Source organism: Brachyistius frenatus, unplaced genomic scaffold, assembly GCF_029030835.1.
Source record: "Brachyistius frenatus isolate BFR_SWC_R1_liver_20210118 unplaced genomic scaffold, ASM2903083v1 Contig_401, whole genome shotgun sequence".
In the NCBI taxonomy this organism is placed as follows: domain Eukaryota; kingdom Metazoa; phylum Chordata; class Actinopteri; family Embiotocidae; genus Brachyistius; species Brachyistius frenatus.
In genome coordinates, this window is record NW_027211000.1 from 30,280 (window position 1) to 53,846 (window position 23,567).

The 23,567-nt window shown below is 42.7% G+C and overlaps 1 protein-coding gene across 1 annotated transcript; it reads right to left on the reverse strand.

Moving 5' to 3' along the window:
• Positions 1-1,857: 1,857 nt before the first annotated feature.
• On the reverse strand, positions 1,858-21,581 carry LOC138636721 (retinal guanylyl cyclase 2-like). Its single transcript, XM_069724917.1, has 23 exons — positions 21,350-21,581; positions 20,679-20,909; positions 19,384-19,539; positions 18,996-19,138; positions 18,694-18,849; positions 14,711-14,860; positions 13,884-14,103; positions 13,358-13,433; positions 12,050-12,134; positions 11,634-11,750; positions 11,456-11,539; positions 9,652-9,842; positions 7,593-7,753; positions 7,299-7,442; positions 7,050-7,198; positions 6,756-6,919; positions 6,504-6,627; positions 6,316-6,384; positions 6,008-6,182; positions 5,254-5,352; positions 5,071-5,156; positions 4,717-4,802; positions 1,858-1,945 (listed from the first exon to the last, which is right to left on the reverse strand). The coding sequence occupies exons 1-23, from the start codon at positions 21,579-21,581 to the stop codon at positions 1,858-1,860; spliced, it is 3,186 nt and encodes a 1,061-aa protein (XP_069581018.1).
• Between the last annotated feature and the right edge of the window lie 1,986 nt (positions 21,582-23,567).

Sequence of the window (23,567 nt, forward strand, 5' to 3'; positions counted from 1 at the left end):
CTCTTCGAATTGGGCTGACAGCCTGAAGAAGACTCCACACGTCGCGACAGCAACACCACAATTATTTTTTTTCTCTTTTTCTCATTTTAATTTCATTGCCCCCTCTTTATTTTATGATTTCCCCCATTAATCATGAGCTTTGCTCACAATCTCAATTGGACCTTCGTTCACCATCGGACACGACAGAACTGTCCTCCGGCATGCTTACAACCAATTATCCCAACGGAAACCACAGCAGGAGGGAGCGTGCACTAATAATTATTATTATATTATTGGATTATCTATTAGGGTATTATTTTATTATACTTTTCTATTATTGTATTATTTTATTATCTATTGTTGTATTATTCTATTATCTATTATTCTATTATGTCATCTGTTATTCTATTATGCTATTATTCTAGTTTTCTATTATTCTATTATTTTATTATTCTATTATCCATTATTTTATTATTCTATTATTCTGTTATCTATTCTTCTATTCTTTTATTATTATATTATTCTAGTTTTCTGTTATTCTATTATATTATTGTATTATCTATTATTATATTATTTATTATTCTATTCCTATATTACTACAAGTGATTGTAAAATCATTAAATGTTTCACTCATGAAATAAACTGTAAACATCAAAAATCACCAGTTTGAACCTTTTGGTGAACCAAACTTGAATGTCCGAGACAGAGTAGCTGAAACGGAACATTTTATTTGGTTCAGATTATGGACTTCATTATTTTCATTCATTGTAACATGAAATTAAGCCAATAGAGAAGCAAACAGCTGATTTCAGCAGCTCCTGTATGTTTTTCTTAAATTTAAAAGACCAGAGGTGCCTTCAAGTGCATCACATTAAATCAAAGTTTGAAGATTTTTATAGAGTGGAGAGATGGAGAGGAGGTTGGATTGAATGCATGAGTGGACGTTTATTGATGTCAGTGACAGTTCACACAATCACAGCAGAAATCAAATTATTGATCATAAAAGATTATTGACACTGCAGCTGGAAAAACAGTACGAGCTGTTTCACTCACTGTCAGTTGTGAATCAGGAGACTTACTCAGCATGCACTGCACTGACTGACATGTCAATAAACTTGAGAAAGTTTACACTATCGACGGTGGTGTGTTTAAAGGTTTCTACCTGGTGGTAACATGTAGTTTACATCCACAAGGTTAACTTACCATGACAGTTACATGTGCTGTTACACACGTCTACAGTTACTATGACAGACATGTTCGGTGTGATGTGGTACAGACTCATGTGAGGCACAGAAATTAATTGGTTAATGATAAGACATGACAGAGGGATGTTAGTGACCACATAGGGTGGACTGGCCTGCAGCTACCAACAGGAAGTACAAATCACTTTCTATACAGTTTCCATTCAGAACTCCATTTAGATTTCACAGCATTTAAGACTCTCTACATTTCTAGGTTTTGTAGTATTTGGCTGAAAGTGAAGTCTCAAGTTTATAAGAATAAAATGTCCCTTAAAGCACAGTCCTCGAGGTAGTGTGTGTGTGTGTGTGTGTGTGTGTGTGTGTGTGTGTGTGTGTGTGTGTGTGTGTGTGTGTGTGTGTGTGTGTGTGTGTGTGTGTGTGTGTGTGTGTGTGTATGTATATATATGTATGTGTGTATTTATGTGTGTGCGTGTGTGTGTGTGTGTGTGTGTGCATGTGTATGTATGTATGTATGTGTGTGTGTGTGTGTGTGTGTGTGTGTGTGTATGTATGTATGTATGTGTGTGTGTATGTATGTGTATATGTATGTGTGTGTGTGTGTGTATGTATATATGTGTGTGTATATGTATGTGTGTGTGTGTATGTGTGTGTATATATGTGTGTGTGTGTATTGGCATCATTTCTTGATATTCTTCTGTCGGTCCAGAAATTTTTGCCGTCTCTCAACTGGAATCTCATCAAGACTGATACCATGATTACTGGCCCTAAGAAAGAGACAGGTGGAGAGAGACAGACAGGTGGACAGAGAGAGAGAGACAGACAGGTGGACAGAGAGAGACTGTTTAGAGATAAAGAATTTGAATTTATGATAAAACAAAGTTTCTAAAAGAATGTTTGTTCTGAAATTTTCTGGAATTGAGGTGAAAGTTTGAAAAACGTTCAGGACAAACGGAGGACAACATCTGGACAAACTGAGGCAAAACAACATGGACATTTGAGAGAGATAGTCAGAGACGTGAGGACATCAGAAACAGAAGCCCTTTGTTGAAGAACAGCAGCCATGGAGGTCGATCAGTTTCACTTTATTTACAACTTCTCATGTCACTGTATGATGTCATCATCACATGACCCACACCGGACCAGAGACCTGAACCAGACCAGAGACCTGAAACAGACCAGAGACCTGAAAGAGATCAGACTAGAGACTTGGACCAGACCAGAGACCTGAACCAGACCGGACCAGAGACCTGAACCGCTCTCTTCACTGGTTACCAGTAGCTGCCTGCATCCGTTTCCAAACATTGGTACTTGCGTACCGTGTTGCGAACAGATTAGGTCCAGTCTACATCCAGGACATGGTCCAACCCTACATCCCAGCCCGTTCACTCTGCTCTGCTTCTACCAATCAGCTTGTTGCTCCTCACTGAGTTAAACACTCTACAAAATCACGACTGTTTTCTGTCCTGGCTCCTAAATGGTAGAATGAGCTCCCCACCGACATCAGGACATCAGAAACTCTGAACATCTTCCACCACAAACTAAAAACACACCTCTTCAGACTTTACCTTGAACACTACAACTTTAGTATCTTAAAATAGAACTTACTAATAGAACTTTGTAGTTTGGCTTTCTGGAAGAAATTGTATTTTCTTGATTCTTGTTGTTCTGGTTTTGTACCCTCATGGTTGAAATGAATTTATTGTAAGTCGCTTTGGATAAAAGAGTCAGACAAATGTAATGTAATGAACGAGACCAGAGATCTGAACTAGACCAGGGAGGGATGGATGGATGGGTGGATACTTTATTAATCCCCAAGGGGACATTTTTTTTTCACTACAGCAGCATTTATAGATACAGGAAAGAAATAAAATAACAGTAAAACATATTATATATAAAAATGCACAGTATATACAACAAATAGAATAAAATAGAATAATTAAATCAAAACTAACTAAACAATAGTGCAATGTTTTTATATATATATATATTTAAACCAAGAAAAACAGACAACAGACAACCAACAGTGTTATTGTTGTGTGATGGATTTTGCCAGAGGTGAGTTATTGTACAGTCTTATTGCGGTCGGCAGGAATGATCTCCTGTATCAGGAATGATCTCCTGTATCTGGAATGATCTCCTGTATCAGGAATGATCTCCTGTATCAGGAATGATCTCCTGTATCTGGAATGATCTCCTGTATCTGGAATGATCTCCTGTATCAGGAATGATCTCCTGTATCAGGAATGATCTCCTGTATCTGGAATGATCTCCTGTATCAGGAATGATCTCCTGTATCTGGAATGATCTCCTGTATCTGGAATGATCTCCTGTATCAGGAATGATCTCCTGTATCAGGAATGATCTCCTGTATCTGGAATGATCTCCTATATCTGGAATGATCTCCTGTATCTGGAATGATCTCCTGTATCAGGAATGATCTCCTGTATCTGGAATGATCTCCTGTATCAGGAATGATCTCCTGTATCAGGAATGATCTCCTGTATCTGGAATGATCTCCTGTATCTGGAATGATCTCCTGTATCAGGAATGATCTCCTGTATCTGGAATGATCTCCTATATCTGGAATGATCTCCTGTATCTGGAATGATCTCCTGTATCTGGAATGATCTCCTGTATCAGGAATGATCTCCTGTATCAGGAATGATCTCCTGTATCTGGAATGATCTCCTATATCTGGAATGATCTCCTGTATCTGGAATAATCTCCTGTATCTGGAATGATCTCCTGTATCTGTCCTTGTGACAGCAGCTGGAGGAGTCTTTTAGAGAACGTCCTCCTCTGTCCCTGCAGCAGGTGGAGAGGGTGGTCAGGATTATCCAAGATGGACAATAGGTCCATCTCAGCGTCCTCCTCTCCACCACCTTTTCCAGACTGTCCAGTTTGTAGCCAATGATGGAGCCGGCCTTCTTAACCAGTTTGTTAAGTCTGTTGGTGTCTCCGGCTCCAATGCTGCTCCCCCCTCCTCCCATCTCTCCCCCAGCAGACTACTAGAAGTACAGTTCACTGGCCACAACAGATGGTAGAACATCTCCAACATCTTGCTGCACACATTGAGGGATTGGAGTTTCCTCAAGAAAAAGAGTCTGAACCAGACCGGACCTGAACCAGAACAAAGACCTGAAACAGACCGGACCAGAGACCTGAACTAGACCACCGGACCAAACCGGACCTGAACCACACCAGAGCAGAGACCTGAACCAGAACAGAGACCTGAAACAGACCGGACCAGAGACCTGAACTAGACCACTGGACCAAACCGGACCTGAACCACACCAGACCAGAGAACTGAACCAGAGCAGAGACCTGAACCAGACCAGACCAGAGACCTGAACCATACTGGACCAGACCAGAAACATGACACAGAGACCTGGTCCAACTTGGTCCCATCAGTCTTGTCCAAAACAGATGTATGATTAGAGAAACAGAGGTGTTGTAGGTCCTGGTTTTAAGGCCGTCTCTTGAACCAATGTTCTGTTGATACTTGATGATGTCTGGAGATCGTGTGTGTTCTTACCCTCCAATGAGGTCTGGAGGAACCGGAAGAGGTTTACTGAAACCATCTCGACCCATCAGCCAATACGTGTCCTCCGAACCCTTCACCTAAAAACAAAGAACAAACCAGTGAGACCACGTCTGGACCTGAGCACTCTGGACCTGAAGACTCTGGACCTAAGGACTGGACTTCTCAGCCAAGGATGGATCAGATCCAGACAGGTGAGCAGGTGAGCAGGTGAACAGGTGAGTAGGTGAACAGGTGAGTAGGTGAACAGGTGAGCAGGTGAACAGGTGAGCAGGTGAACAGGTGAGTAGGTGAACAGGTGAGCATGTGAACAGGTGAGTAGGAGAACAGGTGAGCAGGTGAGCGTACCTTTGCCTTCCTGGTCTCGATGTGGTAGCCCAGTTTGAGACTGGTCAGGACCTTCACCGTACATAGACTGATGTGGATCCTGTAGGCTAGAGGCACGTACACAACAACAACAACAACAACAGGATCAGTAAACATCAAATGAACCCCTGAACACAAACATAGAACTCAGATCAGTTTACATACGCAGCCCTGACGACTCCATGAGCGACGCCATGGTAACTGTGTCCCCAAACAGACAATACCTAGGCATCGTCAGGCCGACCACACCTGCTACCACCGGACCTGGAGACAGATGGGGAGGGAGACAGGTGAAGAGAGAGACAGGTGGAGACATGCAGAGACAGACAGACAGAGAGACAGACAGTCAGAGAGAAAGACAAGATAAACCCTGACTAATTATAGAATCAGTGACCACAGAGTTTCCATTGACTTTTTATTAAAAACAATGAAGACAGTAGAAACTAAATCTGTGTTCATTGTGAAACTGAAATTAATTTTCTGACAAGCTGCTCGAAATAGAAACACATTAGAGGCTTGATGAAATTGATCAAGATAAAGTGATAATTCATAATTTGATCATTCAGATGAACTAATGTGAGACTGTCGTCCCAGAGGACAGATTCATTAATCCTGTAGGGACGAGATAGTCTGACAGTAAACCAGCAGGAGACATGTCCTCTCCTTTATCGGACATCATTTCTACTCTGATGGTTATACAATAACTTATTTACTTTGGCAACATGTTTAATCCAGACTGAGGTGAGGCTGTTTTTAATGCAGTGTTTCTGATGGTGTGTGTGTGTGTGTGTGTGTGTGTGTGTGTGTGTGTGTGTGTGTGTGTGTGTGTGTGTGTGTGTGTGTGTGTGTGTGTGTGTGTGTGTGCGTGTGTATGTGTGCGCGCGTGTGTGCATGCGTGCATGTGGGTGTGTGTGTGTACCTGAGTGCAGTCCGATACGGATCTTGACTTTGATCTCAGGCATGTGTTTGATCTTGAACTCTGCAATGGAGTGCAGGATGTCCAGCGACATGTTGGACACTTCAGCTGCGTGTCGGTTCCCGTTTCTGTTGGGGATCCCTGAAGCCACCATGTAGGCGTCTCCAATTGTCTCCACCTGCACAAACACACACACTGCTCATAGCAGGATGTACTGATCAGTCGTTCACTGCATCAGCAAAAGGTTAAAGGTCAAACTGCATCAGCAAAAGGTTGACTGTCAGATAGAAGTGTTTGTGGAAGTTCTTTACCTTATAGACATCATGAGTTGCGATGATGGCATCAAACATTGTGTAGAGGTCATTCAACAGGTCGACCACCTGAGCGCGCACACACACACACACACACACACACACACACACACACACACACAGTTGGTCCACGGTGGAGAATAAGGATGAGGATGAAGAGCAGCAGCAGGTATCAGAGCAGTTCGTACCTCGATGGGTTCACTCAGAGCCGAGATGGTGGTGAAACCAACGATGTCACTGAAGTACAGAGTGCAGTCCGAATAATGTTCCGGTCGGACCGGCTTCCCCTTTTTCAGAGACTGGGCCACAGACCTGCAACCAAAATGGATTCACATGTAGACCCTGTTGTATGAGACAAACAGCTGCAGCTGCAGGTCAGGCAGCGGCCACCAGGTGGCGCCGCTGGTCCAAAACTCCACCTTCCTGTCAGACCTTCTTACTTTGGCAGCAGCTGGCCGACCAGCTTGTCTGTCTTGCTCCTCTCCACCTCCAGTTCGTCCGTTCGTTCTCGGATCAGGTCCTCCAGGTTGGAGCTGTACTGTTCCAACATGCGCAGCATCGAGTCGATGATGTTCGCCCGCTTCCCTCTGTTGATGCCCCGAAACTGCAGACATACACACCGTACCCCGGATGGACAATCACCAGAGACACCTCTGAACCTTCGCTCATTTTACAGAACACACCCCACGGGTCCTCACACGTCCAGCAGGCGGCAGCAGAGCAGCTCCACTCACCTGCTTGAAAATGTCGTCGAAGCTCGGCCTCTTGCTCGGATCTTCGTTCCAACATTCGGTCATCAGAGCGAGACACTCAGCCGGAGCCTCATCCACCGAGACCACCGGACGGCACAGAGGGGGGGGCTGCTTCAGACGCTCCAGGATCTCTGAGAGACGGGAGGGACAGGGGCAGACAGACAGGTGGTCGGTCAGACAGGTGATCAGACAGACAGGCAATCAGGCAGACAGACAGGTGTCCTGTCTCACCGTGGGCCGGCATGTCCATCATGGCGTACGGAAGTGATCGTGAGATCACTTCCTGTATGATGATGGAGAAACTGAAGACATCTCCAGCAAACGAGCCTCCTTGGACTGGATTCCTCAAAAGCTCCGGAGCTGTCCACAGCAGCTCTGAGAGACAGACAGGGAGAGAGAGACAGGAAGCTGTAGAGACAGACGGGTAGTCTCACTTCCTTTCTAGTTATTGTTCAGGTGTGTTCCTCCTCTACTCGTGTCGTGTTTCAGGGTTGAGAGATGAAACTAATGGCTTCCTCCTCTTACCTTGTGGGTCGTCACAGAGACAGATGCTCTGAGCATTGAAGATCATGGGAAGTCCATAGTCGGTGATTTTCAGAACAAAACGTCCATCAACTAAGCAGTTTGTGGACTTCAGACGACCGTGACTCAAACCTCGCAGGTGAAGATACCTTGTCCCCTGAAACGGATCAGAACCACATCAGAATCAGAATCACATCAGAATCACATCTGGTAGTGGTAGTCATAGTAGTAATAATAGTAGTAGCAATAATAGTAGTAGTAATAGTAGCAATAATAGCAGTAGTAGTAATAGTAGTAATAGTAGTAGTAATGTAGTAGTAGTAAAAGTAGCAATAATAGTAGTAGTAATAGTAGCAATAATAGCAGTAGTAGTAATAGTAGTAATAGTAGTAGTAATGTAGTAGTAGTAAAAGTAGCAATAATAGTAGTAGTAATAGTCATAGTAGCAATAATAATAATAGCAGTAGTAATAGTAGTAGTAGTAATAGTACTAATAATAGTAGTAGTAATGTAGTCGTAGTAATAGTAGTAGTAATGGTAGTAGTAGTGGTAATAATAGTAGTGGTCGTGGTAATAGTAGTAGTGGTGGGATCAGTACCATTGGACTGTCAGACCGGGGTGGTGGTTCCATTTTGAAAAAAGGGGAACGGAGAGTTGCTCCAATTATTGGGGTATCACACTACTCAGTCTCCCGGGCAAAGCTTATATCAGGCTGCAGGAAAGGACTCTGACCATTTGTCTACATGTGCTTTGTGGACTTGGAGAAGGCTTTCGGTCCCCCGGGGGTTTTTGTGGGGGCTGCTGCAGGAGTACGTGGTGCCGGATCCGTTGCAACGGGCCATCCGGGCTCTGTACGTCGTGTTCGGGGGGGTCTCCGGATTGTATTGCTGCTGTTTGCAGATGATGTGGTCCTGTTGGCCTCTTCGAACCTCCAGCACTCACTGGGGCGGTTTGCAGCCGAGTGTGAAGCGGCCGGCATGAGGGTTAGCACCTCCAAATCTGAAGCCAGGATTCTCTGCCGGAAACCGGTGGATTGCTCCCTCCAGGTGAGGACAGAGTGCCTGCTTCAAGCGAAGGAGTTTAAGTATCTCAGGGTCTTGTTCACAGTGAGGAGAGGATGGAGGGAGGAGGGAGGATGGAGGATGGAGCGGGAGATCGACAGGTGGATCGGTGCGGCTGCAGCAGTACAACAGGCGCTGCACCGGACCGTGTTGTTGAAAAGGAGCTGAGCCGGAAGGCAAAGCTCTCAGTTTTGCGGGCGATCTACGTTCCGACTCTCACCAATGGTCAGCAGCTCTCTGGATCATCACCAGAAGAATGAGGTCATAGGGTGACCGGGCTCAGCCTTACAGATCAGGTAAGGAGCTCGGACATCAAGAAGGAACTTGGAGTTGAGGCGCTATTCCTTTGCGTCGAAAGGAGTCAGATGAGGTGGTTCGGCCATCTGATCAGGATCCTCCTGGGCGCCTCCTACTGGAGGTTTTCCAGGCACGCCCAACTGGCAGGAGACCTCGGGGAAGACCCAGGACACGCTGGAGGGATTATATCTCCCGGCTGGCCTGGGAATGCCTCGGGATCCTCCAGGATGAGCTGGAAGATGTTGCAGGAGATGGAAGTCTTGGTCAGCTTGCTTGGCCTGCTGCCACTGCGACCCGATCCGGATACGTGGAAGATGATGGATGGATGGATGGATGGTGGTAGTAGTAATAGTAGTGGTAATAGTAGTAGTAGTAGTGGTAGTAATAGTAGTGGTAATGGTAAGAGTGGTAGTGGTAGTAGTAGTAATAGTAGTAGTAGTAGTAGTATGTGTAGTAGTGGTAGTAATAGTGATAGCAGTGGTAGTGGTAGTAGCGGTAGTAGTAATAGTAGTATTGGTAGTAGTAGTAGTAAGATCAACAACACTACTACTGGAAGTATTCCGAGTTATTGATCGACATCATCACGGAGTTCCACGTTAACGTGACCGCTGGTACGTGAACATCTGTGAAGTCACCATGGACCTAAAACTGAGCAGCGTTAAACTGGAACAGACTCTTGGGAACGTTTTGGGCCTCATGGTGGGAATCTGAGCCGTACCTTGATGAGGTCCATGAGCAGGGAGGACTTGAACATCCAGTCCAGCCTCATGTTGCTGTCGGCCAGCAGATCTGCCAGACTTCCTCGAGGACAGTGCTCAACCACCATAGCAAAGATCCCCGAATCCAAAAACAGACCCAGGTACAGGTTCAAGTTCTCATGCCGCATCTCCCGCAACTGACAACACAAAATATAAATAATGTTCTAACGTTCCTCTGAATAATGTAGGAATATGTTTCCTGATTCTCATGTTGAATGCCACTCTTATATTATAACCTCGTTTCCAAAACAGTAGAGACACCATATAAAATATAAATAAAAACAGAATGTGATGATCTGTATATCATGACAACTCATATTTAATATAAAATAGACCAAAGCCAACAAATCAAATGTTGAAACAGACATTTTATTGTTTAATGAAAAATATCTTCTAATTTTGAATCTGAGCAGCAACACGTCTCTAAAAAGTTGTGACAGGATCAACAAAAGATGGAAAAGTTGTGTAAATATTAAAAAAAACACCTGGTGAAACATCTGACAACTAATGAGGTTACCATGGCAACAGATCAGTAACATGATTGGGTATAAAAAGATTATTTCAGAGAGGCAGAGTCTCTCAGCAGTGAAGATGGGGAGAGGTTCACCACTCTGAAAGACTGTGTTGGAAAACAGTGCAACAATCTAAGAATAATGTTCCTCAACGTAAAACTACAAAGAATTAGTGGATTTCATCGTCTACGGTTCATAATATCATTAAAAGATTCAGAGAATCTGGAGAAATCTCTGAACACAAGGGACAAGGCTGGAAACCAATATTGGATGGTGGTGATCTTCGGGCCCTCAGGCAGCACTGCATTAAAAACACACTGTTCTGGAGTGGAAATCACTGCATGGGCTCAGGAACACTTGTGAAAACCATGGTCTGTGAACACAGTTCATCGCTGCATCCACAAATAATGTTAAAACTCTCCAAAGAAGAAACCAGATAGAAACATGATCCAGAAACACCGCTGCCTTCTCTGGACCGAGATCATTGAAGATGGACTGAGGTGAAGTGGACAACTGTCCTGAGGTCTGATGGATCACAATCTGAGATTCTGTTTGGAAATCATGGACGCTGCATCCTCCAGGTTAAAGAGGAGAGGGACCATCCAGCTTGTTATCAGCTCAGTTCTAAGGCCAGCATCTGTGATGGTACAGGGATGCATCAGTGCACATGGCATGGGTAGCTTGAACGTCTGGAAGGAAGCATTAATGCTGAATGATATATTCAGGTTTTGGAGCAACATATGCTGCCATCCAGACAACGTCTCTTTCAGGGAAGGTCTTGTTTATTTCAGCAGAACAATGTCCAACCACATTCTGCACGTATTCCAACAGCATGGTTCTCTAGTAGACAAGTCCGCTGATAAACTGGCCTCCTGCAGTCCAGACCTGTCAATCATTGAAAACATCTGGAGCATCAGGACATGAACAATACAACAAAGGAGACCCTGAACTGTTGAGCAGCTGAAATCCTCTATCAGGCAAGAATGGGACCACATTTCACTTTCAAAACTCCAGAAACTGGTCTCAGTTCCCAAACATTTAGAGTGTTGTTAAAAGAAGAGGTGATGCAGCTCAGTGGTGAACATGATCCTGGAACAACTTTATGGAGACGTGTTGCTGACATCAGATTCAAAATGAGCGGATATTAAACCTATAACCCCATCTACCATATCTACCGTATCTACCATATCTACCGTGTATCTAACGCGTATCTACCGTGTATCTACTGCTCCTCATACCTGGCTGAACAGATTCTGGGTGTTTTGATTGACAGCTGTTATTTCCTTTTCAACAGGAATCTTCTTTAGCCAAACCCAGTCGCCCTGGAAAAAGCACAACCAATCAGAGAACAGAGTGAATGTGATGACACAGGTGAACAAGACAGGTGAACAGGTTCAGATATGAATACAGGTGTACCTCCAGTATTCCTACGTTGGAGCTTTCAGGTGTGGTCAGGATGTAACTTCGAGCGTACGAGCGGAACGGAGTTTTAATTTCCAGAAGACTCCTCATGATAGACTCGTCGTTCAGTTTCTATAAAATCAACAACAGAGCAACGAGCTAGTGTTTCAGCCGGAGAACGTCCTCACTGGTAAAGATAGACTCAAAAACAGTGAAAGACTCGTTTTCAAACTGTCGTACTTCATCTACAGTACCAACACGACTGGATCTGATTCTGGGCCGAAAGAAACCTGCACGTCAATATTAGAAGAATACGTCCTAGAATATAGAGCACTCTTCACTGTTTGGATAAAGTACACATGTTAAACAGTCAGTCGGTAGAACCAGCACCGGGACCAGAGTACACAGGAAACAGAAGGGACCTTTCTGACCTTCCTGCTGACTTGAGTGTCGATGAACACGATGTCGTCCAGAGTCAGGACCAGTTTGGTGATGTTCGCTGCTCTCTTGTACTTCCTGTAAACACACAACTTCATTATTAGTGGCATTATCAGTCCTGATTAACACATCACTCTTCATTCCTTCAACCTTTAGTTTAACTTGAAATACACTGAGGTCGAACTCTCATTCACCAAACAGACGAGCCACCAAGAAACACAAATGGAAAGTAACAACAGCAGTAGAAAGCAAAAACAATAAAAACTAAGTAAAAAATAAAGCAAAACAAAATTAAAAATAGACTGAAACAAGAACAGATGGACGTGAATTAAAATGAAATAAAAACTTAAATTGACCTTAAGATAAGAAAACGTTTATGAATGTAGCTCCAGAATGACGTTAAAACATTTTTAAAAATGTTTAAATTCAAGTCGTAATCCAATCAGTCAAGTGATAAACGACATGATGCAAGTAGGTAAAATACGATAATCGGCTTTAAATAAATCAAACGCCGCTTACAGGAGGGAGGACGACCCACCGAGCACGGTCTTCCAGTCAGCTCCGGTCATACATGTTCAGCAGCTTCACAACTAGAACATGTTATTATCAGTTCCATCAATAACATCCTTCTACAACCAATATGTTGAACTCCCACAAAACAAAAGGGTTTGGTATAATTTATTCTCCATAATCAGAATGATTGAACACAAACTGATCAAACGCTCACACTGTCAGTGTGAGTGTTTTTCAGTGTGTGTGTTTTTCAGTGTGTGTGTTTCAGTGTGTGAGTGTGTTTCAGTGCGCGAGTGTGTTTCAGTGCGCGAGTGTTTCAGTGTGCGAGTGTGTTTCAGTGTGCGAGTGTGTTTCAGTGTTTGTGTGTTTCAGTGTGTGAATGTGTTTCAGTGTGAGTGTGTTTCAGTGCGTGAGTGTTTCAGTGCGTGAGTGTTTCAGTGCGTGAGTGTGTTTCAGTGCGAGTGTGTTTCAGTGCGCGAGTGTGTTTCAGTGTGCGAGTGTGTTTCAGTGTGTTTCAGTGCGTGCGTGTGTTTCAGTGTGAGTGTGTTTCAGTGCGTGTGTTTCAGTGTGAGTGTGTTTCAGTGTGAATGTGTTTCAGTGCGCGAGTGTGTTTCAGTGCATGAGTGTTTCAGTGTGCGAGTGTGTTTCAGTATGCGAGTGTGTTTCAGTGTTTGTGTGTTTCAGTGCGTGAGTGTTTCAATGTGTAAGTATGTTTCAGTGCGTGTGTTTCAGTGTGAGTGTGCTTCAGTGCGCGAGTGTGTTTCAGTGCGTGTGTTTGTGTGTTTCACCTAATCCAAAAGAAAAATCCTCCAATCAGAAAGCAGAGCAAGAGAAGGATGAAGAGCATCATCACCAGATCCACAGCTGCAGGTAAACAAGGAAATGTTACATCATCTTTAGATCAGATTGATCCCCCCCCCCCCCACACACACACACAATGATCATCACTGACAGTAGCTCAACAGAGATCAATACTCCTGATAATTCTGGGCTGTTGAAATTAACCCTTCATGACAGAAACTTTCCGCGTTTTGAATCTCATTCAGTTTATTTTTTACTTTTAGTTTATAATTATTATAGCTTATATCTTCTGCTGCAGAGGATTATGGGTCAGAACATCCAGAGCAGCATGCTGACCTGCAGACTGCAGACCTCCTACGTTGAACATACTGAGTACTGGAACAGGCTAGATGTATTTTTAATCACACTGAATACAATGTTAGTCTGGACACTGGAACTCAGGGAGAGTCCACACCAGGTCTCCTATAGACTGCATCTCAAAGTTCCCACCCTCCCATGTGTTAGTCAACACACCCCCACTGCAAGCCTCCTCAGGATTGAACCAACAGAAGCTGGCTGAGGGGGGTTTCCCTCCGGGAAAGATGAAGGAGCGGCTCAGTGGTCTCAGACCTCCGATCATCCCGTCGGTGTGTGTCGGAGCGAGCGAGTGTGTCGGCACGAGGCGGTCGCCATCGCTGTCCAACACCACGTATCTCGCCTGCAGGCCACGCCCATCTTTACCTCCATATAACACCTGAGAAAAAAAGGGAGAGGAACTGAATGTGAGGATCACAGCAGCATCATGGGACTGACATGATGTCCTTGTCTCTGTTTGTCCTCGTCTAAAGTTCCTGCAGATTAGAGTTGTCTCTTATGTCATAAATATCTTGACAGAACCTTCACGAACTCGAAATATCTTTACAGAGTCTTCATTGAAAATAAATATCTCTACAGGACCTTCACATACTCAAAATATCTCTACAGAACCTTCACTGACACTAAATATCTCTACAGAACCTTCACGGACACTAAATATCTCTACAGAACCTTCAATGACACTAAATATCTCCACAAAACCTTCATTGACAATAAATATCTCTACAGAACCTTCACGGACACGCTCACTGGTGGTCCGAAATAACTCTACAGAACTTATTCATGTTGGAAGTTTTAAGAAGTTTTGATTAAGAATAATCCTGACCACTTCATTGAAACACAACAGAATGTTTCATTATTAATGATTAAGACTGAACTCAGGAAATCTTCAAACAGCCGCTGCTTTATTTCTGTAGGTACGCCTCTGCTGACCTCCTCTCTGAATCTGTGAAAGACATTTGGAGATGAATCTCAAACTTTCTGACCTGATTGAATCCCTGGAAATCAAAGCCGCCCTCTGATTGGAGGAGCTGATTGCCAGTCACCCAGTGCCCGCCCCCTGCCTGACGACGCTCTTCCACGGCCTTGGCAACGAAGTACACCATGTTAAAGATGGTCCCAAACATAGGAGACACCTGCAGACACGAAATGAAGGTTAAAGACAGTAGACAAACATTTAGGTTTCTTTGGGCATATGATGTGGTCATTGTTTGTTTACCTCTTTACCTCTGTTGTGTACATGTTATGTGTTTGTTGTGTATTGTTTTGTTTGTTTGTTTACTTCTTGTGTATTTGTGTTTGTTGTTTATTATTTTGTTTGTTTACCTCTGTACATGTGTTTGTTGTGTATCATTTTCTGTTTGTTTACCTCTGCTGTGTACATGTGTATTATTTTGTTTGTATGTTTACCTCTGTTCACCTCTATCATTTTGTTTGTTTGTTTAACTTGTGTACATTTTATGTTTGTTGTGTATAATTTTGTTTCTATGTTTACCTCTGTTGTGTACATGTGTGTCCTTTTGTTTGTTTGTTTACCTCTTGTGTGCATGTGTATCATTTTGTTTCTATGTTTATCTCTGTTGTGTACATGTGTATCCTTTTGTTTGTTTACCTCCTTTGTGTACATGTGTATCATTTTGTTTGTTTGTTTACCTCTGTTGTGTACATGTGTATCATTTTGTTTGTTTGTTTACCTCTGTTGTGAATGTGTGTTTATTGTGTATCATTGTATTTGTTTGTTTACCAAACAACTTTTTTGGATGACATTACATCTGACGTTACGGTGAGCGTATTGCATAACTTCCTGTCTACAAACATTGTGACTAGTGTTACTTCTCTGCTATTTCAGCTTCTTTTCCTGAATTCTACGTATCTAAATCTCTCCACACTTCTTCTAATCTCAAGTTAAAACTCACGTTTGCTCTTCTTGAACAATTCTCCTGTTAAATCTTTGACCAACGTTCACTAACTTGGTGTTTTGGTACTGCTAGCTTAGCAGTTAGCAATGGCTTCCCCCTCTCCCTCCTCCTCTTCTGGTTTTTCCTGTTTAGTTCATGTTTAGTTACGAACCTGCCTCCCTTAATGATAATGTTACCTGTAATAAATGTAGTGTAGTTAGGGAGAGGAGGAGGAGGAGTGTAGTTAGGGCTCTGGAGGCCAGGGTCATAGAATTAGAATACTGCTAAAACACTGCAGTATCTCTGCTCCAACTCTAGATGATGTCGCCCCTCTGAAGAAGAGAGTCATGAACCAGAGGAAGTTGTCTCCATGGTACAACTCAGAACTACGCTCTGCTAGGCAGCGACTAGAAAGATGGAAAGGAAATGGAGTTCCACTAATTTAGAAGAATTTCACCTGCCTGGAAGGAGAGTCTAATATCATATAAGAAAGCTCTTCGTAAGGCCAGAACTTTATATTATTCATCATTAATAGAGGACAACAAGAACAACCCCAGGTTTCTTTTCATCACTGTAGCAGGCTGACAAAGAGTCCCAGTTCTGTTGAGCCCTCTATTCCTTCAGCTCTCAGCAGTAATGACTTCATTAACTTCTTTACTAATAAAATTCTTACTATCAGGGAGAGAATCGGGCAGACCCTTCCTGACACCATCACTGATGTGTTGCTAAGCAACAGCAGCCCTGAAAGCAACTGTAGGACCAGATGTAAACTTGGAACATTTCTCTCCTGTTGAGCTCTCTGAGTTAACTAGAATTATTTCTTCATCTGGATCCTCTAGCTGTCTGTTAGATCTCATCCCAACTAAACTTTTTAAGGAAGTCTTCCCTTTAATTAATACTTCCATATTAGATCAGATCAACCTATCTATTGTAACCGGCTATGTACCGCAGGCTTTTAAAGTGGCTGTAATTAAACCTTTACTTAAAAAGACGACTCTTGATCAGCTGTTTTAGGAAACTACAGACCAATTTACAACCTGACGTTTATTTCTAAAATCCTTGAAAAAGTTGTTTCAAATCAACTTTGTGATCATTTACAAAGGAATGATCTGTTTGAAGATGTTCAGTCTTTAGAGTTCATCATAGCACAGAAACAGCTCTGGTGAAAGCTACTAACGACTTTTTATTAGCCTCAGATAATGGACTCGTCTCTGTACTTGTTCTTCTGGACCTCAGCGCTGCTTTTGATACGATTGGTCATAAGATCTTATTACAGAGATTAAAAGACGTTACGAGGATTAAAGGAACTGCATTAGACTGGTTCAAGTCCTACTTATCAGATAGATTCCAGTTTGTCCATGTCAACAATGAATCTTCCAGACAAACAAGAGTTAGTTATGGAGTTCCACAAGGCTCAGTGTTAGGCCCAATACTTTTTACTTTGTACATGCTTCCATTAGGAGATGTCATCAGGAAGCACTGCATCAACTTCCATTGGTATGCAGATGACACTCAGCTATATCTTTCTATAAAACCAGATGAAACTAATCAGTTAGTAAAACTTGAAGCCTGTCTAAAAGACATAAAGGCCTGGATGACCAAAAACGTCCTGCTTCTAAATTCAGACAAAACAGAAGTTCTTGTACTTGGTCCTAAACACCTCAGAAACTCTTTCTGTAATCACTTAGTTACTCTCGGTGACGTTGTCTTAGCCTCCAGCAAAACTGTGAGGAACCTTGGAGTCATCTTTGATGAGGATTTGTCCTTTAGACACCATATAAAGCAAATCTCCAGAACTGCCTTCTTTCATCGACGTAATATTAATAAAATCAGGAAAATCCTTCCTCAGCGTGACGCAGAAAAACTCATTCCTGTGTTTGTTACTTCTAGACTAGATTATTGTAATTCCTTGTTGTTAGGATGTCCAAATTACTCATTAAAAACCTGCAGCTGATCCAAAATGCTGCAGCAAAAGTACTGACGGGATTTAGCAAGAGAGATCATATTTCTCCAGTTTCATCTTCTCTTCACTGGCTTCCTGTGAAATCAAGAATAGAATTTAAAATACTCCTGATGACTTACAAAGCTCTACATGACCAGGCTCCATCATATCTTAGAGATCTTATAGAACCATATAATCCTAGCAGAGCACTTCTCTCTCAGTACGCTGGTCTGCTTGTGGTTCCTAGAGTTTCCAGAAGTAGAATGGGAGGCGGAGCTTCAGTTTTCAGGCTCCTCCCCTGTGGAACCAGCTCCCAGTTTGTGTTAGAGGGGCAGAAACCCTCTCTAGCTTTAAGATTAGACTCAAAACGTTCCTTTTTGATAAAGCCTATAGTTAGGGCTGGCTCAGGTAGACCTGAACCAACACTTAGTTATGCTGTTATAGGCCGAGGCTGCTGGAGGACCTCGTTACATGCTGAGCTTCTTTTCTTTCCTCCTACTCTTTAACTGACTCATACCTCACCATCTTCTTCTCTCCCATAGTTTCTTATTATTATCTGTTGTCTCCATTCAGTTCCTTCACTCGTGTAGTTTCTGTTCTTTCTTTTCCAGATGTCCCGTCATGGAGCTGCATGTCTCTGCTCTGTGATATTGTCTCCACCAACAGTTCTTCTCTTCTATCTCTATGCTGTCCTTTTCTCTCTCTGCTCTCCTCTCACCCCAACCGGTCAAGGCAGATGGCGGCCCACCTCTGATCCTGGTTCTGTTAACAGATGCTCCGCCCACCTCTGATCCTGGTTCTGTTAACAGATGCTCTGCCCACCTCTAATCCTGTTTCTGTCGGAGGTTTCTTCCTGTTAAAGGGAGTTTTTCTTCCCTCTGTTGGAGTTTTTCACCCTTAAAGAGGAGTTTTTCCCTCCTAGCTTATGTGGGAATTGTTGTATTGTTGGGTTTCTCTTTATAATATTGCAAAGTTCCACTGTAAGGACTTTAATGTGTTAAGTGCCATGAAATAACCTGTGTTGTGATTTGGCGCTATATAAATAAAATTTGATTGAATTAAATTGAATTTACCTCTTTTGTGTACGATTATGTTTGTTGTGCATCATTTTGTTTGTTTGTTTGTTTACCTCTGTTGCAGAAATAGCAGAACGAATCTCGCGGCTGATTTGAGCCTGACGAAAGGCTTCATAGAAACTGTGGTCAGATGCCATGGTAACGGTCAGGACAGCACTGTAGGCGTGGCGAAGCTGTGTGTTGTTGGTCAGTTGGGGGAATACTGTGTCCTGATTGGATAGAGGAGAGAGCAAGGAACCAATCAGAAGTGCGAAGCAAAGAAGGTGAGAAGAGTCGGTCTTCATTATCATCATCATCAGCAGCAGATTCTCACAGGTGATGAAGATAAAACTTCCTTCGTTTACGTCATCGTTACCTGGTACGGCATCGCATAAAGCAGGGCGTCGTAGGGGATGAACACGTAACCATCGGAAACCATTCCCATGTCCAGAGCAGCCAATAGGAGCTCTCTCTGATCCTCTCCACTAATCAGGACGGAGCTCATGCACATGATGACCACTGAAGAAGAAATGAGGACGATTTTTCTCTGAGGTTGTCTCATGTCTCTCAACTGGGGATTGATTAGTGATGAGTTCAAACCAGTGAGTGTGTCAGAGAAACACACAACATACATGAAGAAACTTATGACGTACGTAACATGATGTATGAAGATGATATAAATTATTATTATTTGAAAATAAAATCATTTTAAATAATTCATCCTGACAAGACTGCTGTCAAACTGCAGCAGCTGAATATCTGACCTTTGACTCCGTCTGTCTCTCTGATCACGTTCAGGGCCTCCCGAGCCCCACCATTGTTCTTTGTATCCATGGTAACCACCGGACCTACTGGCAGGCCCATAGCCTGGAGCGCAGAGGCCACTTCCTGTCCGGTGCTCTCCCATAGGTCGGTCTGAGCTGAAGCCCGAAGAGGAAGGACAGAGAGAGAAGATAAAAATATCCAACCAGCATCAGGTGCTTGATCTGTGACACGCAACTACCGGCTGTGACATCACACGTCAGCTTGTTAGCCCACAAACACACAGTACGTGTGTTAGAGTGCTAACGTGTAATCAAACATACGTGTTAGAGTCTTAATGTAATCAAACATACGTTAGAGTCCTAACGTGTAATCAAACATATGTGTTAGAGTCCTAACATGTAATCAAAATATGTGTTAGACTCCTAACATGTAATCAAACATATGTGTTAGAGTGCTAAGAGGTAATTAAACATACGCGTTAGTGTCCTAACATGCAATCAAACATACATGTGTTAGTGTCCTAACATGTAATCAAACATACCTGTTAGAGTGTTAACATGTAATCAAACATACATGTGTTAGTGTCCTAACATGTAATCAAACATATGTGTTAGTGTCCTAACATGTAATCAAACATACCTGTGTTAGAGTGCTAACATGTAATTAAACATACATGTTAGAATCACAACATGTAATCAAACATACGTGTTAGAGTCCTAACATGTAATCAAACATGTGTTAGAGTCCTACCAAGTAATCAAACATATGTCTGTTAGAGTTCTAACATGTAATCAAACATACGTGTTAAGTGTTAACATGTAATAAAACTTGTTAAGAGTGCTAACATGTAATTAAACATACGTGTGTTAGAGTCCTAACATGTAATCAAACATACATGTTAGCGTCCTAACATGTATCAAACATACGTGTGTTAGTGTCCTAACATGTAATCAAACATACTTGTGTTAGAGTGTTAACATGTCATTAAACATACATGTTAGAGTCCTAACATGTAATCAAACATACGTGTTAGAGTCCTAACATGTAATCAAACATATGCGTTAGAGTCCTAACATGTAATCAAACATACATGTTAGAGTCCCAATATGTCATAAATTATGAATTATTGGAGTCTACGGAGACAGTCTCAAGTGGTCCAAAGTATAAAATATGGCACAGAGTTTTTAAGCTTCATATATGAAGTGGATCTTTTAGTCAAAATAAATAAAAGTATAAAATAAAAGCTATGCCCAACATATTAAGCCACACCCCTCTCCTGACATCACAAGCTTACCTGAGATGACAGCAACGTGGGCCCAGTGGAAGAATCTGAGCACGGTGAACAGGACTCGGCTGGGGGGAGTAATGGGTGGAAGGTTGGGCCAATCAGCATCTAGACAGCCTGGAGAGGCAAGCCCCGCCTCCCAATGCTGGGCCAATAAGGAGGCAGCATGACAAAGGGCGGGGTTAAAGGGTCCGATGTAGGCATGGCCGTAACCTTCCATCTCACCCAATTCTGTCAGAGCTGAAATAAAAGCAGAGAAGAATCAATAAGAAATTAATTTTAGTCTTTTTATTTGAGGTAATAAAATTATCTGTCAACTCTACATTAGTTCAAATGTTTAAAACAGCCCTAATGAATTTATGGCCATGATGTCATCTGAACTCCTCAGTTAGTAAATACTCTTTAATTATCCAAGAAGCTGTGAAGGTGAGAGCCTCATCCAGATGTTTTGTGTTGTACATGTTTAAAACCAACAATTTTGGTTTAATTTGAAGTTTTATTGAAATAGTTTCTCATGAAAAAGTCCTTGTTTAAAAAAAAAAGTCTTCGTTCAGCTGTTTTTTTAATGAACTAGTTTAATAAACAAAAAGCCTTCAGTGTATTTTCAACTTTTATGACAGTTGTCTTTACATGAATGTTTCTGATTGTTTAAACCCTCATTAGCTGATTGGTTAACAAACCTTTAGAGGCGGAACAGTCCTCATCAAGCAGTTTCACGTCATACCAGTATCCTCGACTCAGACTGCTGTCGCTGCCCAACCGGGACAAAGCCAGGTTGGCCGCCGCTGTTGGCATCGCCCGGGAGAACAACGGATCACATGACCAAGGGCCAATCAGGGCCAACTTGAAGGTTGCCGTCCAAACCTCTGTAATGCATAGCAACCACGCCCCTAGCAACCAGCAAAGCTGCATCCTGATGACCTGCAGAGGATTAACGTCATGGTTAGTTTGTTACTTCATCAATGAGTCTGGTTTCTATCATTTAGAATTAGTTTAGCAAATTAGTTTATTCTGTTGGCAGAATAAAACCGCTGGAACGAGGAACTCGTGGATGTCAGTGATTTGATTGAGAGAAGATCCAGTCAGGACATTTTACACATCCCAGCTGTAAGAAACAAATCCTCCCGGGAAGATGTGGTGTTATGACTGAACAGTGCTTTTTTTCTACACATGCTATCTCAGACTCTGACCTTCCTCACGGATTGAACCCAGCTGATTGCCGTGACCTCTGACCTTTAAAGCTGCACGTTAATACTGACTGACACCATTAGCTAATTCTAATGAGTGCTAAGTATAGCAACAATGCTAACACTGTTAATAAGAAGCTGAGAGAGAACATGATCAGCACTCAGAGGACCGGCTCCTACCTGAACATCACTCTGACCTGGTGACATCACCCTGAAGTGTGATAATGTCATATAGCGGTCATGTCATCAAACAGATTTATTCAGCTGGTTAATCACTTTTTTATACTTGCATGATGTAATTTATAATGTAAAAGATGTTTACATGAGTGACAGCGTCCACAGACATTTATCAGACAGATGTGTCACCAGCACAATGCAATCCGTTACTGACACCCGCACACACCTGCACACACCAGGACACACCCGGACACACATGAACACACGTGAACATGCGTGAACACACCAGGACACACCTGAACACACGACGACACACCCGGACACACCAGAACACACGTGAACACACCCGGACACACCTGAACGTGATACCTGGCTGCAGTTAAGTCTAATAAAACAAGAACAGGTCAATGTTTTCCGGTGATCAGAGAGTCAGCATGGTTTAGTGATGACATCAGTTTCACCTTTAAAAGGTCATCAGTGTTCCGGCCTGACGCTGCACTCTGAAACTTAGTGAAACTCTCAAACTGTTCGACATGTTCTTTTGTTAACTTTAGGACGACTCAGCTCGTCTTCAGCTCCTTGCATCCCCGCCACTACCTGATTCATCAGTAATCTGTTCCCTGCTGTGATTGGCTGCTCGAACGTTCAGTTATTATAATGAATATTTCAGTGAGGATGATTGAAGAGCTGCTAAAGAACTTTGAACCACAATTTGAGTTTATGTTGAAACAGACATTAATGCTGCTCTGACAGATTTTAAAATACAACCCCGTTTCCAAAACAGTTGGGACACTGTGTAAAACGTCAATAAAAACAAATGCAATGATTTGCAAATCTCAAAAACATATTTAATTGCAAATAGACCCAAGACAACATATCAAATGTTGAAACTGAGTAATGTTATTGATTTATAAAACATATATTCTCATTTTGAATCTGATGTCAGCAGCACGTCTCCATAAAGTTGTTCCAGGATCATGTTCACCACTGAGCTGCATCACCTCTTCTTTTAACAACACTCTAAATGTTTGGGAACTGAGGAGACCAGTTTCTGGAGTTTTGAAAGTGAAATGTGGTCCCATTCTTGCCTGATAGAGGATTTCAGCTGCTCAACAGTTCAGGGTCTCCTTTGTTGTATTGTTCATGTCCTGATGCTCCAGATGTTTTCAATGATTGACAGGTCTGGACTGCAGGAGGCCAGTTTATCAGCGGACTCTTCTACTAGGGAACCATGCTGTTGAAATACGTGCAGAATGTGGTTGGACGTTGTTCTGCTGAAATGAACAAGACCTTCCCTGAAAGAGACGTTGTCTGGATGGCAGCATATGTTGCTCCAAAACCTGAATATATCATTCAGCATTAATGCTTCCTTCCAGATGTTCAAGCTACCCATGCCATGTGCACTGATGCATCCCTGTACCATCACAGATGCTGGCCTTAGAACTGAGCTGATAACAAGCTGGATGGTCCCTCTCCTCTTTAACCTGGAGGATGCAGCGTCCATGATTTCCAAACAGAATCTCAGATTGTGATC